At 35.4% G+C, this 19,975-nt stretch overlaps 1 protein-coding gene across 1 annotated transcript in view; it reads left to right on the top strand.

Moving 5' to 3' along the window:
• The window catches only part of LOC139150968 (TPR repeat-containing protein DDB_G0287407-like), a 58,555-nt gene extending 39,772 nt beyond the window's left edge, over positions 1–18,783 (top strand). The window contains exons 15-26 of the mRNA XM_070723453.1: positions 2,022–2,187; positions 4,941–5,036; positions 7,655–7,812; positions 8,618–8,699; positions 10,309–10,473; positions 10,947–11,065; positions 12,021–12,165; positions 12,882–12,993; positions 14,664–14,904; positions 15,539–15,746; positions 16,866–17,090; positions 17,396–18,783. Of these exons, the coding sequence (XP_070579554.1) occupies positions 2,022–2,187; positions 4,941–5,036; positions 7,655–7,812; positions 8,618–8,699; positions 10,309–10,473; positions 10,947–11,065; positions 12,021–12,165; positions 12,882–12,993; positions 14,664–14,904; positions 15,539–15,746; positions 16,866–17,090; positions 17,396–17,662 (1,984 nt within the window). The 3' untranslated portion in view covers positions 17,663–18,783. The remainder of the gene's footprint in view (positions 1–2,021; positions 2,188–4,940; positions 5,037–7,654; positions 7,813–8,617; positions 8,700–10,308; positions 10,474–10,946; positions 11,066–12,020; positions 12,166–12,881; positions 12,994–14,663; positions 14,905–15,538; positions 15,747–16,865; positions 17,091–17,395) is intronic.
• The last annotated feature ends 1,192 nt before the right edge of the window (positions 18,784–19,975 follow it).

Below are 19,975 nucleotides of genomic sequence, written 5' to 3'. Positions count from 1 at the left end.
ATTTTGAAAATATCTTGGCGTACTGAATTAATTACTCATAGAATCTGCTCATCCAGAACTTTGAAATTTGGTTTTTCAGAAATTTCTGCAAAGTACTTTCTCATTTAGATTCACCTTCAAGATGATGATTCGGTAGACACAAGCATGGCCTTTGGAGGAGCCATGTTACAGGGTATTTGAGGGGAGGATGGTCTTCAAAAAAAATCTTCACTCATGATGACATATCCACTTGTATGTGCTATGAGAGATTTTATTGTGTCCGTGGGGACTTATAAGTTTGGTCATGTCCGTGCGTGCATCTGTGCGTCCGTCCGTCCGTCCGTTCACACAGATATCTCAGAGATGCCTGAAGTGATTTCATTCAAACTTGGTACAAGGATACTTCATATAACATATATATGCACGTTGATTTGTTTTGTGATACGATCCAATATGGCCGCTTGACGGCCATTTTGTTACAATTTTTTCATGTACAGAGCCATAACTCAGGCACATCTCAACCGATTTTATTAAAAGTTTGTACAAGGACATTGACCTATGTCATGCATATCCACATTGATTTGTTTTGTGATACAATCCAATATGGCCGCATGGCGGCCATTTTGTTACGATTTTTTCATGTACGGAGCCATAACTCAGGCACATCTCAACTGATTTTATTCAAAGTTGGTACAAGGACATTGACCTATATCATACATATGCACTTCAATTTGTTTCACGATATAATCCAATATGGCTGCATGGCGGCCATTTTGTTACAATTTTTTCATGTACGGAGCCATAACTCAGGCACGTCTCAACTGATTTTATTAAAAGTTTTCTCAAGGACATTGACCCATGTCATGCATATGCACGTCAATTTGTTTCACGATGTGATCCAATGTGGTCGCATGGCGGCCATTTCATTACAATTTTTCATGTCCTTAGCCAAACTCAGGCACGTCTCCACCAATTTTATTAAAAGTTTGCACAAGGACATTGACCTATGTCATGTTATGCACGTCAATTTGTTTCACGATGTGATCCAATATGGCTGCATGGCGGCCATTTTGTTACGATTTTTTCATGTCCTTAGCCATAACTCAGGCAGGTCTAAACAAATTTCATTCAAAGTTGGTACAAGGACATTGACCTATATCATACATATGCACGTCAATTTGTTTCACGATATGATCCAATATGGCCGCATGGCGGCCATTTTGTTACAATTTTTTCATGTCCTTAGCCATAACTCAGGCAGGTCTAAACAAATTGTACTGCATCAAACTTTAGCGGTGATAATCTGTCAGTGTTAGGATAGGATGCAAAAATGTTTAGCAGCATCCTGTTGATTAAGTACTAATTGATTCATTTTAATGACCTTTTGTAATTAGTATGGCGGCTTACATTGGTTTCATGTTTTCACCACCATGGAACTCATTTTTGACCATTAAGCCCCATCTGTATCGCAGTATTTTTCATCACAGACCTAATTAATGAAGAGGACTTTTCCTCTCAGAGGACTTGTAATTAAAGTACAAGTGGGGACTGTGTCATTGTCAATGACTTGTTTACATTGGTGCATGTGATAAAATATATGAATTTCACAATCACAATATTCGTCCATTAAAAGGTAGGGACTTTATAACATTTCTTCAAGGTAGAATGCGCCTCAGGGACATATTTAGACACAACTACCACTTGTAGGGGCTCATTTATAAGCTTTTGGAATAAGGAAGGTTTTCACTGTCTTCGTTTTGTGAAAATTATGAATTTAATTTTTCCCCGTAGAGTTAATACAAGGGTGGCAACCATTTTGATTTTGAGATATCTGTAAATGTCAGGTAAATTTTTTTCTCCAGTACCAACATTTTCATGGTTGAATCCAGATTTTTTGTTAAAGTGAATGTTGAAAGTTTTGTCAAGGAAAACTTAAGCAAAAGTTGAGGTCTTTCAGTTGCTAGGCGAATGCTACCTTTAACATAATGAATCCTGTTATTTTGAAACATTATTCTAAAATTTAATTTTCTGTTATTTCACAGAGACAAGAACAAATATGACTTATTCAATTACTGGAACTCAATGTCACTTGCCGGACATGAAATATTATCTTTGTACACGAAATCATTGGATAAACAAGTGGCACATCTTTACTTGAAGCAGTTGGAAATCTTCAATATTGAGGATATGGAGCCTCCAGCCAAACAGGTTAGTCATTGCACCTCCAAGTTTGATATTTTTTTTACTCTGTAATACCCTGTTTTGCTTTCTAAGCCACAGGAAGAATACATCTATCGGTGGTGACCAAATCTTCTGAGTGTGTACTTGTAGTTTGTGGTCGTATGGACCAATTAATAACACCACACCACAGCAAATCCAGTCAGTCAATAGTCCAGTTCATCATCAGACCCACATTCTATCCCCATAGCAATTAATACTCCATCAGTGTTCACTGGTCCACTGCACAAGTTGAATAACAAATTCACTTTCTTGCAAAAAAGAATTGGTGGTCCTGGACTGAAGGTCACAAGAGGTGCTCATGCATCCATGGGTCACATCATTTTGTTTTTACTAAATTGGTATAAAAGTGACAGAGGGAAAGCCCTTAACTGTAATATATATTTTTAGTCCCTACGGACACCGTCCGGGGGGGACTATAGGTTTGGTCATGTCTGTGCGTGCGTGTGTGCGTCCGTGCGTGCGTGCGTCCGTCCGTTCACGCAGATATCTCAGAGATGCCCAGGTCAATTTAATAGTACCCTACCTCATACAGATGCACGTCGATTTGTTTCATAATGCGATCAAATTTGGCCGTGTTAGAGGACTTTTTAGTTTACACCTCCATAGACTCCCATGTATAAGGCCAAGAAAAATAAAAATTTAGTTTCTCATGGTATTCATATTACAAAAAGGATGCAGTGACACAGTTTTTAGTCCCACAAGTAAAGTCCACGGGGCTTATAGATTGGGACATGTCCGTTCGTTCGTCCATCCGTGAGTCCATATGTTCAAGCAGATATCTCAGACACTTTGACAAAATGTCATGTGACCTTGGTGACCTTTGACCTCAAATATACATATTTGTTCATAACTCAGTAACCACAAGTGCCAAACCTTTTATATGGTATGATGGGACACCTTATGACGCCACATATTGTACCTCATTAATAATGTGCATATCTAATTTTGAGCGAGCCAATAGAGCTAGAGGTCTGATTTTTGGTATATAGGGATAACTTAGCAATACAATTTTTTTGACAAAATGCCATGTGACCTCAATGACCTTTGACCTCAAATATACATATTTGTCCATAACTCAGTAACCACAAGTGCTACACCCTTCATATTTGGTATGATGGGACACCTTATGACGCCACATATTGTACCTCATTAATTATGCACATATCTAATTCTGAGCAAGCCAATAGAGCTGGATGTCTGATTTTTGGTATATAGGGATAACTATAGGATAGAAATTTTTTGACAAAATGTCATGTGACCTCGATAACCTTTCACCTAAAATATACGTTTATGTCAATAAATAAGTAACCACAAGTGCTATGTCCTTTATTAGTCCCAACGGACACCGTCCGGGGGGACTTATAGGTTTGGTCATGTCCTGGGTGCGTGCGTGCGTGCGTCAGTGCGTGCATGCGTGCGTGCGTCTGTCCGTCCGTTCACGCAGATATCTCAGAGATACCTGGAGCGATTTCATTCAAACTTGGTACAAGGATTACTTCATATGTCATACAGATGCACGTTGATTTGTTTTGTGATACGATCCAATATGGCTGCCAGGCGGCCATTTTATTACGATTTTTTCATGTACAGAGCCATAACTCAAGCATATCTCAACCGATTTTATTCAAACTTGGTACAAGGACATTGACCTATGTCATACATATGCACGTCAATTTGTTTTGTGATACAATCCAATATGGCCGCCAGGCGGCCATTTTATTACGATTTTTTCATGTACAGAGCCATTAACTCAGGCATGTTTCAACAGATTTTATTCAAAGTTTGTACAAGGACATTGACCAATGTCATAGCTATGCACATCAATTTGTTTTGTGATACGATCCAATATGGCCGCTGTGCCGCCATTTTGTTACGATTTTTTCATGTACAGAGCCATAACTCAGGCATATCTCAACTGATTTTATTCAAACTTGGTACAAGGACATTGACCTATGTCATGCACATGCACATTGATTTGTTTTGTGATACGATCCAATATGGCCGCTGTGTGGCCATTTTATTACGTTTTTTCATGTCCAGAACCATAACTCAGACATGTATCAAGCGAATTTATTCAAAGTTGGTACAAGGAGATTGACCAATGTCATACATATGCACTTTAATTTGTTTTGTGATATGATCCAATATGGCTGCTGTGCGGCCATTTTGTTATGATTTTTTCATGTACAAAGCCATAACTCAGGCATATCTCAACCGATTTTAATCAAAGTTGGTACATGTACAAGGACATTGACCTATGTCATACATATGCACATTGATTTGTTTTGTGATACGATCCAATATGGCCGCCGTGTGTCCATTTTATTACGATTTTTTCATGTCCTGAACTACAACTCAGACATGTATCAAGCGAATTTATTCAAAAGTATTTTTATCACAGACCTAATGAAGAGGACTCTATCCTGTCTGAGGACCTGTAATCAAAGTACCCATTAACAAGTGGGGACTGTGTCATCAACGATGACAATATATTTTCTAAAGTATAACGCTGTGAACTATATTTTATCTGTACTTCCCACACAATGACAAGATATCATGCCAGACTGAACAGTGATGGTACAACAAACAGCAAGGCAAACAATCCAACTCTGCTTCTTCTTCAATGAAAACCATTTAAGTTACTACAAACCTTCAAGGCATTAAAGCGTCATGTTCACTTTCTGAGAGAAGTATAATTTTGCTATACTGTTATTTGACAGCTATTACCAGTTGCTAGCAAGATTGGTGATTTCCTGAGTGAAGCTGGACACCTCAAACAGGTTGAATCCATTCTTCTCAGGAGCAGGAGAATGTTTGTAAGTTTTGTTCTCTCATCAGCAGAGAATATCTCCATAATAATGTTCTTATTTTCTAGTAACATAGAGTACTGTCACAGCTATCATGTTCCTAAATGTTCTCTGGTACAATTTTATTTTTCTTTGTCTTAAAATGATGTGCTTCCATTAGAAAGAATGTTGTTGTTCAGTGGATTATCAGTTGTGCTTGTGTATTTACATTTTGCAAAATGGCAAGTTCAACAAAGCAGTTATAACTTAATGTATGCATGTAAATAAATTTCTCCTTATCATATTTTGCTTTACATTTAGTAATAGCTGTATTTTTATGAGGACTATTGCTGTTTGATAACACAAATGCATTTTCATGTTCTCCTCAAAATACATTGAAATACAAATTATTAACCATACCAAGATAATGCACTGTTGACAATTTGCAATGTTATTGTTGACAAATAAAGTCTAGTCCATGGTAGAAATCCTTCATGATTTGACAATAACACTGGTCATTACACACATGCAAGCAGTGTTGACAAAATTTGACCCTCGACATTTAAACATGATTATGCAAGTTGGACAAGAAACTGCATTGTACAAACAGAATAAAAATACCCAGGTGTCCATGGGGACTGAAAATTCATCAAAAGTTGTAGATAGTGGAGCTTTATGCAACAGTACACCATAAACTTCACTCTGATTTGAAAAGAAAAACAAAGACAGCAATAACTCTGTAATTCTCTTCTCACTTAAACAAACAAATCCCTGAGACTAGAAATATGCCTTCAATGTATATATATATCCCTTTGATACTTTATCAGGTTTTATTTTAACCCCTTGACTACCTATGGCGCCGGATATTTCCGGCGCCATATTGAATTACCATATACCTTGAGTGCCGGAAATATCCGGCACAGTTAAATAGGCGTATTTGCTTCGTTTTTGTCGCTAAAAATCCCGTAATTTCGGCGTCTGCACGCAGTGCAACTAAGATTGATGTATTCCGATCTGGCCTGAATGAGATTGCGCCCCCCTACGTCCGAGTATGGCCACAATCCGGAAGCAAATGTCATGACCCATGGCCTCGACCCTGAAAGGTCAGGCTGATCACTGAAGCGTGGCGCAGCTCAGTGGCGCTGATTGTTTACAGTTTTCAGAAGTACGGACGATCGCGAAGATTTTTAAGAGTTTTTTTTTTATGAAATGAAATGTTTATTTATTGAAAACAAATGATTTATATGTAAATATGTTCTATTAACAGCAATATTCGTGAATGAAACTAGAGGAAATACAATTTTTTACTATAACCCAGTGAAATTTTATAGCAGCGATATTTTCAATATGACTGGTCACATGACTGGTCATGTGTTTGGTCATGTGATATGTTGTTCCCTAAAATGTATTTTGAAATATTGTGAATTATTTTTTGATAAATCATAACCATTTTAGATGCATGTTTATGCAAGGAAGACTTAAAGCAGGTGTTTACAAATATAAAATGTGTGATTTTCAAATACAGAATCATGTCAGATGCTGATGTTTATGGTTCACTTACTCTGCCTTTTGTGAGAAAAATCTTAAATAGGTACATCTATAAATTAAGTAAAGGTTATTTATTTTTACATATATGTAAAGACAATTCCATGAAAATTGCAACTGCATTCAAATTTGCATCATTTTATGGATTCAAAACAAGTGCTGATGCTTCAAATATTCATATTCTTTGACAACTCTGGTCACATGACGTGTCATGTGATCAGTCACGTGACCTGGAAATACAAAATTTATGTATGAAAAAGTGGGAAATTTCATGCTGATTCAGAAAATATATGGTTTATTGGTACTTTCTTAATTTTTACTCTAAGCAGTGTTCATGCAATGACCCACCCAAGATTTTATCAATATTTACATAAGGGGCCTGTTATATAGGAATACATTGGCCTTGGTAGTCAAGGGGTTAATCCACCACTGTCAAACACACCTGCCGTTTGTATTTCATCATGAGACAAAATGACAGTAAATTACATTACTCCCTCCATGTTCAGTGTAAAGGTCCAACTTTTCCATTGAAAACAATGGGATTTGGATCAAACCATGGCAGTGAGAGGGTAAAAATTCAATAGAAAATCAACACTTTCAAAGTTTGATGTACATGACACACATCAAACAAGAGGTGACACAACTGATATTATGGAATAAGTTCCTGTAATATTTACACAGAAAAAATTACGTTCACTTTTGGCAAATTTCACTTTAACTTAGTCCTGGCTGTTTTCTCCCAAAGATATTTCCAAAATTATTTCATATTCAAGATCACAATGACTGAATTATATTCAGGGTAATTTTGATATTTCAAACATACACTTCCCATTAGCACTGGAAGGATGACCCACCACATCCAATGGAACATGACAGAAATAGATTTATTCCAGCTTCAAAAAGTATTTCCAACTTAATTCAACCAGAAGGTTATGACCAACCATGTAAATGCTTTGCAGGAAAGAGGTGTAAAAGGAATCAATAGGGTTTTTCATATACTGAGTTACAAGACATCACCATCAAACCACAGGTCATGCATTTTAGTACCAATTTTTTTGAAGCCCTTATTTCAAAATGATTATTTTCCTTTGCCATCAAAACAGGACTGCGTTTTCAGTAAAGATGACATCAGTACTGACAAGACAGTTGCAGAGAAATACTGTGACATAATGAACAAACTGGCATGTACGTATGTAGATACGGAAAAATTTGAAAAGGCTGAACCATTGCACAAAGAAGTGTTAGAAATCAAACAAGACAAGTAAGTAAAGGTGTTTATTAGTCCGCATTCAACAAACTCTTGGAGGACCCACTGATTGGGCTGTGTCCATCTATTTATTAGGCACCACTTCTCAAACATGCCTCGACTGATTTCATTCAAACGTGATGCTCTCCATACCATTCATGTGCTTGCGTCAAATTATTTTGTGAAGATAAAACTTGGCTGCCTGGCAGCTATATGTATCATATGTTTGTATATCTGGAACCATCACACATGGATTCCTACCTGATTTTTCACAAATACATTGTACGCAAATATACATTCATACATACAGACAGACACACATACATACAGAAACACACATACCAAGGTATCTGGGATATCATGATTATCAACATTATTGTCTAGCAGCCACATAATTTTCTATATCCCCAGATATTTCAAAGAACCCTCATCTGATTTTGTTAAAATTAATACCACAGCATAGCATCACGATACATACATGATGCAAATGACATGATACAATCCAGTATGGTTGCAGTATGGATGCAGCAGCTGAACTGCACAAAATTTATAACTGTTAGTGAAAAAAGATGCCGAAAGGATTGTTCCTGTTTGCTCATTGCTGTCACTTCAGACAGTTGGCAAATCCCGGATTTTATCTGATACTGATCTATAAAGCACCTAGGATCCTTCATGAATTTAAACACTCGCTTTTCCTTTCCCTTTTGGGGGATTTGGCAACTGGATGCTGAATGTTGTGAGTTTGAACCCGATTGAAAACTAGCCATATTTACTCCCTTTCACATTGTAGCATTTGATTTTCTTCCACAATGTGATGCAGGTTAGCAGAGTCCAAGTCCTACATTGCTACATCAGTGCATGGTCTTGGTGTGCTTTATTTGAAGCAAAGAAGATACCAAGAGGTAATCTTAGTTTTGTTTTACAGCATTCATAGGAATATAGTCACTGTCTTTAAAAATCAAGTTGTTTTTGCCAATTTTACTTTAGAAACAAGCTTTATTCATCAGAACCTCAAATTGAGGTACAATAACATTGCTTCAGCCCAGTCTGGAAACAAAAGACAGTAGTGATGTTTGTATTTTTAAAAATAATTTCTGATATCTATCTTCCTTTAGGACACTCAAATTTTTATGATACTGAGCTGTTTCCCAGTAGTCTGCTGTTCAAACTCATATTGAAGCCTGCAAAGTATTACATTTAAGTTTTCAATGTCCTTGTTTTGAAAATCAAAATTTGATATGTCCATATAGAGTCAACAAGGCTATAGCTGCCATTTTGAATTTCTAATGCTGCTAAAAAACTTTTTCAATTGTTTCTCGATAAACCAAAGTCCCTCTGTACATAAAGTGTCAGCAACCGACTGCAACCTGCTAAGGTTGATTTTAACTTCCTAATATGTACTTCAACGCGCAATTTTATTCATGAATATGAAAAAGGAGAGTTGAAAGAAAATTTCCTCTTGGAAATTTACAAGCTGCAGTACTCATAAAACTATTTTGTTTTAGGCATGTAGTACCTTAAATGTGTGCTTAAAGGAGGTAACTGTAGCCCTCACAAACTACAAACCGTAGCACCAATTACCCCCTTGTATTTACATGTGATATTCACATTAAGCATGCATCAATCGCCAGAATTATTTCATCATCCCACAGTACAATAAATTACCCACAATACTGTTTGATTTGTACCAACGACATTAGTTTTCTTATAACTTTTTCAGTTCTGCATAAAAGCAATAATGTAAAGTCTCAAGATAATTGATTAATTATATTTATTAAAAGTACGTTGAAATATTGTAGTATAAATTTCAAAGAAACCATCAAATAACCATAAAAGTCACATTCTGCAGGTACTACAAATGTCACAGTTTTGGGAAGCAAGTTATGACCAACTGAAGGGGTCTTTCTCTGAAAAAAGTTAGCATGTAAATTTCTTTTGGCTTTTGTATTCGGAAAAAAATCAAATCCTTTTGTTTCATAAAACAGGTGCAACTAGTCTCCCTACTTTCCATCACTTTATACTGTATGGCTGACGACACAATCATTGGAAATTTTACAAAAATGCTATCTCCTCTCTCAATCAAGCACAATTTTCTCAATCCTTTAAAATGGGAATTGAGAAGAAAGGTATCCTTAAAAGTGCGTTTCAGAATTTTTACAACTAGTCCAGGAATTTGTCTACACATAGGAGACATGGTAGACTTCACAGGGGAATGTACGTTGGTACAAATCATGATGCATTATGGGAAATATCTAGTACTGTGCATCCCATCAACTTAGAATCACAATATTACAAGGACAACAGTAAAGGATTCTCTACATCAAACATAGATAATTGCTGTTGTGTGTTTAATGAAGGTTACTGCAGATGAAGTAAATTGGTAACCAGCTTTCCAATTTGCCAACGTTCGTCTTTGGTCATACTTTGCACAAGTTTGAATGAATTTCAGTTACGCTGGTAGAGTGAATAGTGAGTGATATGTTTGAAATGGTCATTACCCCAACTGAACAGGCTGAAGAATACTTCACAAAGGCTCTGGAATTACATCGAGCTGAACTACCAGAAAACCACGCATTGATAGCAGACACTCTGAACAACATTGCATCTGTATACATTGACATTAATGACAGCAGTCAAAATGAGAAAGCAAAGGATGTTATGGAGGAAGCCATGAAGGTAGGCAGGCTTGAGTAATTCCATGTTTTTAGCTGTCTATGATCGTCTGTTAATTTGTTATGAATTCTTCCTCTTTCTCATCCCATCACCTCTTCTGTCATGGACATGACAATGACAAACATATCATGGGCTAGATCAATATGTAAAGAAGTAATACTACCGGTAGTGTAGTGTTCCAAACAAGTAGAGATTATCAGGAAATAGCACAATTAAAAATACATCAGAACTTTGATTGAGATCAGTGTTGTAGAAATTGCCTTCATCAGATTAAAAACTCTGTTATGTTGTAGGTTAGTCCATTTCACATTTCTGTGGATCCTGCAAAAGCTCATTTTATCACTGTGGCAAAGAAGAGGTCCAGGTCCAGCAAAGCAGGCCAAAGTCTTGTGAAATGTGTTTGTTTGTTTGTTAATCTTCCCATTCATTCAGTCAATTACTTTTATTATACATTTCACATTTGTCTTGATACCCAGATATATGAGATATGCTATTTTGGAAATTTGCCAACTGAGGTAGCTGGAGCTGTGAATAACCTTGCCATATGTTACAGAAGACTTGGTGAATATGAAAAAGCAGAACCAATGTATAAGAGGTAAGGACTCAATGTGGAATTTACCTTTTCTTCTGTCAAGCCTTTCAAAAACAGTGTGGATCAGACCTTTTGCCATTTTTTGTGTAGTTGGACAGGTGTACATTGGATAGGGGTATAGGGATTATCTATGATTTTTAAGCTTCTTTTACGAATGTTTTGTTTCTCAGTAGTTTTGCAAAAAAGGTCGGAGGTGACTTTATTGTTAAAGTCAGATATAATTTAAATGCAGCTGCAGCTATGTATTACATCCACCATATATTTAACTATGACATATGTATTGGCATATTTCATGTTGCATGTGAAAATATGAAACCTATATTTTTGCTAGCTGATATGCAAATTAGCAAATCAAAAGTAATTCGCCTTTGTTATTTACATACCGTACAGGTAATCTCTTGTTACACCAATTAAACACAAATAACTTTCAAAGGATACTTTTGATACCATTCATTGTAATATTTACTTACAAAGTGATCAAAATCATAAAATATTGGATTAATACCGTACATGACAATCTGGTAATTTTTATGTGGATGTATGTAAATGAGATTATTGATATGCATATATAACAAAACATGATTTTCCAGGAAAACTTTTTGCTTTTTGTGAACTGATTGCTGTTTTCAATGTTTTGCCGGTTCTGGTGTAGTTTCACTCGCTTTGCTCGAGAAAGATACTGCTGTACGATATGCTGCGTCACTTGTTAACTTCAGTATCCCTCAAAATACTGCGCCAGTCGTGGAAGTCTGTCATGTTAATTTTACTCGTCAGTTTCATGAATGTTTTGATAAAACTTCTCTTTGTCACACACCCGTCTGATGAATCGAAATATACCAGTATATCTTCTGAGGTGGTATCACCAGAAACAGTACCAAAATATTTAGTACAAATTTTTACCACAAGGTCTAATGCGCTATTCTGAAATGATGAAAGAAATGTTTTCCTCTATTCTCAGAGCATACGATATGACCATAAACGCTGTTGGAGAGAGACACCCAGATGTGGCTGAAAAATTAACAAACTGGGGTGTATTTGAGATGCAGAAACAAAATTATGATCTTGCTTTGGAAAAGTACCACCAAGCTTTGGAAATATACAAGGTAATAATTTGTACCGGGTATATTCAAAGCAAATCTGCAGAGCATTTTAATGATCAAAGCAAATCCACTGAGCATTTTACAGGTATACAGTCACCTGTAATCTACATATGCCCATATATGGTCAAAGGGGCATTCCCTGGTATTCAAAATGCCCATGTGAGGGCGCTGTTTTTAAAAAGCGGCCACCCGCTTAAAATCTGTGATTGGTTAGATTTTCTCTTTCCGTGGTAACTGTGGCAAAATTGGAACAGGTGACAGTATACCTTTATGGACCACTATATGACAGTTTGTTTTCAGTGCAATTCATCTGAGAAGTTTGACCACACCAATAGAATTGAAACCTAAAAATCAGTGAACAGGGAATGCTGTCTTACTCTTGAATACTCTGTTGTATTGTTATCAATACTAGTATATCTGATTTATCAAACATAAGGATCTATGATATCTGTTACTCCTGTTTTCCAAACTTCTAAGCTGTCGTGAGAATGGCTAGTTTGATCGTTAATTTTCCATTCATAATTTGAAATACCATAAAACACGAAAACTTGAACAGGCACCACCAGTAGCCACAATATCAGTTAATATCCGGTACAGTAGATATAGATATTGACATGTAATATTAGTAAAACAATTTATGCAGTATTACAATACATATATTCTCATGTCATAACTCAATTTATACCTAATGATAATTGTCAACAATTGCATGTTTACAGGAAACACTGGATGCAGACCATATCAGCATACTGTTTCTGTTGGAGAACATCACCTTTGCCTTTGTTTACCAGGGAAAATTTAAAGAAGCCCATCCATACTTCAAAGAAGCCAGTAAGTACCCCTTAGTTAATCTAAGTTGTTTCTGATTGTTCTTGCCACTTTTTTAGTTCAAATCAATGTGGCCACACAATGATAGGCATTGGTATTCTGTGTGTGCATAGCATTTTTCATATGGATTCATAAAACTTACTGTTTGTTTGGCAAGACTGAAGCACACTGGACGCTGACTGATCAAATTTACAAGTCAACATAATTCTTGGGGGTCTAATTGCTGCACAAAGCTATTGGAGGGCCCCAATGTAATCTATATTGTGATCATAAGAGTAGGCCTGGTATTCTCAGCTGTGCCTAAATTTCAAGTCTTGAGTGTTATGTTTAGTTAGAATGTGCCTCTGGGACAGATATACAGATCTCAAATTGTTACAATGTTTTTAGCTACTGTAGACTACTGTCTATAGAAACTATTGGGATGGGTATCCATCTGTCGTCAGTCTGTATTTATGTATGTATGTATGTATGTATGTATGTCCATTTGTGAGGATGTCCGTCCACTCAAATATCTTGAGAACCACAGTACTTACAGATTTGATTGTTGTGTAGATGCAAAATATGATTATGAGAAACTTGTTTTTTGATATTCTTGAAAATATGCAAATTAGCTCCAAAAAAAAAGGCGTCTATGGTAAAAAATCTTCTTCTTCATAACTGTTTGTCAGACAGCTTTGATATTTGGTATACAGGTCCCCAGGGATGACCTATTAGATTTGTTCACATTGTGATGAAATATGCAAATTTGTATTTTTAAGGAATTGTTTGTCATTTTCGGTCAAAAAGTTATTTGATCAAAACTGCTTGTCTTACAGGTTTGATATTTGGTATACAGGTTTGTAGTGATGAACTGAAGTTGATATATCAAAATTATGATGAAATCTGCAATTTTGTAATTTTGGGGCAATTTTTGCCATTTTTGATCAAAAAATTTGTCTCTCAAAAACTGCTCATCTGATAGCTTTGATATTTGGTACACAGGTTTGTAGTGGCTATCTTATTTACAATGCATCAAAATAATGATGAAATCTGCAATTTTGTATTTTCAAGCAATTTTTGCCATTTTTATAGGCATAGATGGCAGTTTTCTATGCTGGCTATTGATAAATGTCTGTGTTTATAGGGGGCTCTGTAAGTATAAGCCATACTGAAACAGTTCTTCTGCCATAAGAATACACTGTATTGCCAAAGGACTTCTGCTCTCACTATATCAGGTATTATGCTATGTATGTCCTCTGTACCATCTATTGTAGCTTCAGGGACATTGGCCCTATGTTTTCATGTACCACTCATGGTATTTCATTTTGTAGCTCATGGAATGAAAAGTTTCTACCAGCTTAGTTTTTTTGAACGTTGAAAATCTAATTTTTCCTTATACAGTTAACACAGGGATGGTGGCCGTTTTCAACATGATGTGTGTTAAATGTCTGGGTATAATTTAACCACTAATTTTGTTCTTGATTGTTAAAGACAATGGTTTAAACTTTCCTTAAGGAAAGTTTGTCCAAAGTGTAAGTCTTTTAATTTTGAGGGGAGAACCAACGTCAATGAACTGACTGACCAATGATGACAGAAAAGCACCACACCATTTTGTTTGATATGCCCCAGAACTGACACCAACATCTGTGCCAGAAAAGTCTTACTTGTATTATTTTTGTAATTTTCTTTTTAAGGTGAAAAACTGTTTGCCCAAGGTAGACTTGATGCGTCTCCTAAACAACTGAACTATGCCATGATGGATTACTACCTCCGTAATGACGAGGTAGAGGCCTACGAATTTGTGCAGCGGATAGTAACAGCTCCCTGGGCCAATGAGAATGTATTTGCAGCGTTGGATTATTTTGACAAACAGCTACCGGAAAATGAGAGACCTAATAGGCCGTATGAACACACAGTGGATTATGCACTGACCAGGTACATTGTAGTCAATTGTATGATATGCAAAACCATTATACTGGAACTATGTCATGTTTTAATAAATTTTGATATTGATGTGGCATATAATTTTCCCTAGGAAGCTTTCAGATGAGGATTTTTATATTTAGATTCATGGGCTTTCACATCAAATGATACTCAGCAAAAGTTTGAAATATATGTAAAAGTATACATCCAAGGATCCTCAAAGTGAATTTAGGGAATAAATTGACTATTCTTTAAATATTTTGGTGATTTTGGCAAAATTACCAGCAGGGTTTATCAATCAGATATTCGGTGTACACCATAGTTAATGTGTCGTTGCTCGATTACTATTTCAAAAAGATGTATGGTTGAGAAAACTTGTCAGATTCCATCAGATTCCATTATCATTATGTTGAATTTGCAATAGTTTAGCTCATTAACTGTGAAAATCCAGAGGTCACTTGTGCTACGTGTATAATTACATTGGCATGAGGAGATATATAATGTTCACTTGTAGCGCCTCTGTTTTATAACTCTCTACATGTGAATTAAGTGTTGCCAAGAAATCAAACTTGCACTGGGAATTTATCAATCCGTTATCAATCTAAAACTTTTATTTGACTAGACTTTGAACACACGTTTTTTTCAGATTCCCAAAAAGCAACATGTTACTTCTCAGAAAGACAGAAGAGTATGCCAAGAGCGGCAATGCTGAGATGCTCTGCCAGATTCTCCTCAATGGTGAATTTGAAGCACCAAAATACACGGCAGCGTATCAGTCATTTGTGGAGAATGACCACAGACAGGAAGGATTGGATGTCCTCAAACAGGGAAAAGAAAAATTTCCTGAAGATGTTGTAAGTGTTCATTCATTTAAGCATTCCCAGTATGAAGAAACACACCCTAGTGACTGACCTTGTAGAATTTTCCGTAAATAAAACAAGACGTACCACCTATATCTACATTTTGCGATGGTTAACCCTTTGAGTGCTACAGTCAGTTTTTGTCGCCTATATCAAAATATACGCTGGTCAACTTTTTTCTAAATTTTGCTAAAATTTTGACAAAAATCTGAAGCTAATAAAATATGATGTTCACTTGGTCCAAAATTGTCAAAAAAATTACAGAAAATTTCAGGAAATTGGTAAAATGTTACACCATATAATTTTGGTGGGAAAAATTAGTGCTCACAGGGTTAAAATATAAAATCAGCTCTCATTGTTTATCATGGTTTTCCATAAGTCTTGTTAATTGGTAAAATATCATAGCTTGCACACTATTAAAATTGAAATGAAATCAAATTTATATTTGAATGGCTAAATTACATATCAGCTGTTAGAATACTTCATTCACATATCACCTGTGAGAATTCTCCATTTGCACATCAACTGTGAGAATACCTCATTTGCATATCACCTGTGAGAATACTTTATTTGAATATCACCCATGAGAATACTTTATTTCAATATCACCTGTGAGAATACTTTATTTGAATATCACCTGTGAGAATACTTTATTTGAATATCACCTGTGAGAATACTTTATTTGAATGTCACCTGTGAGAATACTTTATTTGAATATCACCTGTGAGAATACTTTATTTGAATATACTTTATTTGAATATCACCTGTGAGAATACTTTATTTGAATATCACCTGTGAGAATACTTTATTTGAATATCACATGTAAGAATACTTTATTTGAATATCACCTGTGAGAATACTTTATTTGAATATCACCTGTGAGAATACTTTATTTGAATATCACCTGTGAGAATACTTTATTTGAATATCACCTGTGAGAATACTTTATTTGAATATCACCTGTGAGAATACTTTATTTGAATATCACATGTAAGAATACTTTATTTGAATATCGACTGTTAAAATACCTTGATATCACCCAGCTATGAGACAATGTGATTGATAACTTTGTTAGAAAAACATAATTTTTCTCCCTTTTTTTCCTGTTTATAGGAAATAACTTACAACATTGGCATGTGGTATGCTTTTTACAAAGACTATGACAAAGCTATAGATATATTCCAGAATCTTCTGGAGATCGACCCAAATGATGCGGAGACAGTGTTCTCTCTGGGCAAAGTCCTGCTGCTTAGTGGTCAGAAGGAAAAGGCCAAGGCACAGCTGGAGAAAGTTCTGGAAATGGCTAAGGAGAGCAATGATGCAGACAAGATGGAACAGGTGAGTTAGATTTGAAGTACGCAGTTACACTCTGCACAGCCATTGTGCCTAGTGATGATAGCTTTGCCTATACTTGCCAAGCTCAAGGGCATATTCATATAGAATTGCAATCTAGCAAGGTGTCCAGAATTCATATGGAATTGAGAGGGTAACTTATAGCCAAGTGCCAGAGTAGAATTCGTATGGAGTATGTGCATGTAAGTATTGGATAATGTTCAAATACTGTACCTTACATTGTGCAGTGTACTTGTTGTAGACTTAATATTTAACATGAACTTCTAACTAACTGTGTACTATGATTGCAGGCTTCACACATTTTGGAACAAATTGAATTGGATCATCTGAATGCATGGGGATCACAGCAAATCCCGGAAAATGGTGACACCCAGTTACCAACTGATGCAGCAGATGTCGTTGATGGAGATGGAGAAAAGTCTCAATTGAGTTACGACGGTGGTAGAGACAGCAGATTATCAATTGAAGAAGTTGACACTGTTAATATCGGAGATTTCCAAAATGAGGATCTGTCACTGAAAGATGAAGAAATTAAGGAAGATGCAAAGGACAACTAACAAGATGAAGAAGAGACAGAAGATCAAGAGAAGAAAGATAGTGAGGAGAAAACTGATGAAGTGGAAGAGAAACAACCTTAAGAGTGAGGATTGGAAAATTGGAATCATGAACAGTTTTACAGAGAGTTTACTCAGTTAGTGAAGGAAAAACAGCAAAAAATCGGATAGATAAAAGTAGGACAAATATATATCATGCATAGCACAATTTAAAACAAGAGATTTTCAGACATTCAATACTTGAAGAATTCATATCTTTAGCAAGTTTTAAAGTGTATCATAGAAAATTTACTAACAAAAGAAGAGATCATTTTATTGTACAAATATGTACATATTAAGCACTTTCCTTACCCTTGGTTCATTGTTTTAAGCCCTGTTCTTGTCAATATGTACAGTATACATTTTAAACATCAACTTTTTGAAACACCAATGTATGTAGAATTTCATTTACATAAACTGTGTACAGTTTTAACATTTTTGTTAGAATCACTCATTTGCTAAGAGTGAAAGTGGTGAGGAATGAGAAATATACAATGAAAATTGAGCAAAACAGAAAAATGATGATGAATTATGATTGAAAAGTAAATTAGAGTTTCATATTTTGACATCATTGATTAGACTGTCAACAGACCTTGCATCATTTTTGCCACTGCAGCAACGCTGGACACGGCTGAGTCAATGACCGATGTCTAGCATAAGCCTATTGCACTTGCAGTCATGCCTTCAGCATTGCCAACTCATGCCTTTGGCACTACACTTGTTACCACCACCGCTGTTTAGAGACAATACCAATATTATAAGACAAAAGGCAGAAGGGACTGTCGACAGTTTAATCATTGATAGTAGATAATTCACTTCTGAGGAAATTTTAGAAGGGTTGTAGCAGCTGAAAAAGTGGCTTAATACATATTTTCATTCATTTTAATTCATAGACAAATAATTTACATCATAAACATCAAAAGAGAATGAATTTATGCAAACTGTGATGTAAAGAGTTGAAGGCGCAAGGTTTCTAAGAAACAAGTAAATTTAAATTTTGTTGAGTTCATATAACTAAAATCAGTAATTTTGGCTTAGCCAGATATTTATTTGTCAAATTCTTATTAACTGTGACATAAAATGTACGGTGAATAGATAGCAAGTTGACCAGGAAAGTTTTGACAAAAATCAGATATTATGCTGACAGTACTATAACGTTTTGCACATTCCTTTTGCAAGTGTCTTGTCAATCATATATCCCAAATTCACTTTGTAAAGCATATCAGTCATTTCTTTTCAAACTGGAATTTTCCATTAAAGAAGATTATCTTCCATTGATTTTGAAAAAAGAATTATCACTTACAGAAATGTGTCTGACAACTCTGAAAATTGCCAAAATATGATTGAAAGTGTACAATATTTGAAAGAATTATTTCGGATTTATTCTGACAAACACAGAGTAAATTGTGTGCCAGCCAAACTCTGACTAAATGTTTGATAACATCAATGCGTAAACCCTTTCACTACAGTGGTTTGGCAAAACCTATTGTTGTCAACCAAGATTGTGGGCCAAATTGATGTGCCAAATTACAGTGACAAATCCCTACAAAGCTTAACAGAAGTAATCACACATCCAAAAAATCAACTTTTAGGCTAAGAGATATTTAATTATGTTTACAAAACTCATCATGTATATTTTAAAAAATCAACTTTTAGGCTAAGAGATATTTAATTAAGTATGTGTACAAACTCATCATGTATATCTTAAAAATCAATTTTTAGTTTCAGAGATATTTAATTAAGTATGATTACAAAACTAATTATGTATATTTGTACAAGTTTGTTGTATATCATTTGTATTATGTATTCCTTACATTTAAAGACATACGTCATATGCTGCAGTCATTTTAAAAATCATTGTACAAATTCATCTATGTGGCTGTTACATTTCTCAAACTGCTGCATTTCTTGGAACGTACCTATGCATAGTATTTCTCAAGATAAGTACTCCTATCAAGTTTTTATATAATTGTACAAATTCAAATATGTGGATGTAACATTTCTTTATGTATATTATCATTTAATATCGATGTGTATGAACTTCATTGCTTTAAAAATAATTCAATTTTATTTCCTCAATTTACAAATTAAGATAATTTTGAACAATAAATGTAAAGTTTAGTATGCTACAATTTGTGTCATTGTATCTTCTTTGGGAGACAAGAGCGTATTGAAACCCATAGACTATATAGAATAACCCAGTTGTATGAAATGGGTTAATCCATTCATACAGATGGGGTGGACAGCATGACGGAAATGTAGAAACTTTCCTCAGTG

Source organism: Ptychodera flava, chromosome 15, assembly GCF_041260155.1.
Source record: "Ptychodera flava strain L36383 chromosome 15, AS_Pfla_20210202, whole genome shotgun sequence".
Taxonomy (NCBI): domain Eukaryota; kingdom Metazoa; phylum Hemichordata; class Enteropneusta; family Ptychoderidae; genus Ptychodera; species Ptychodera flava.
This window is presented reverse-complemented; position numbering and strand designations above follow the sequence as displayed.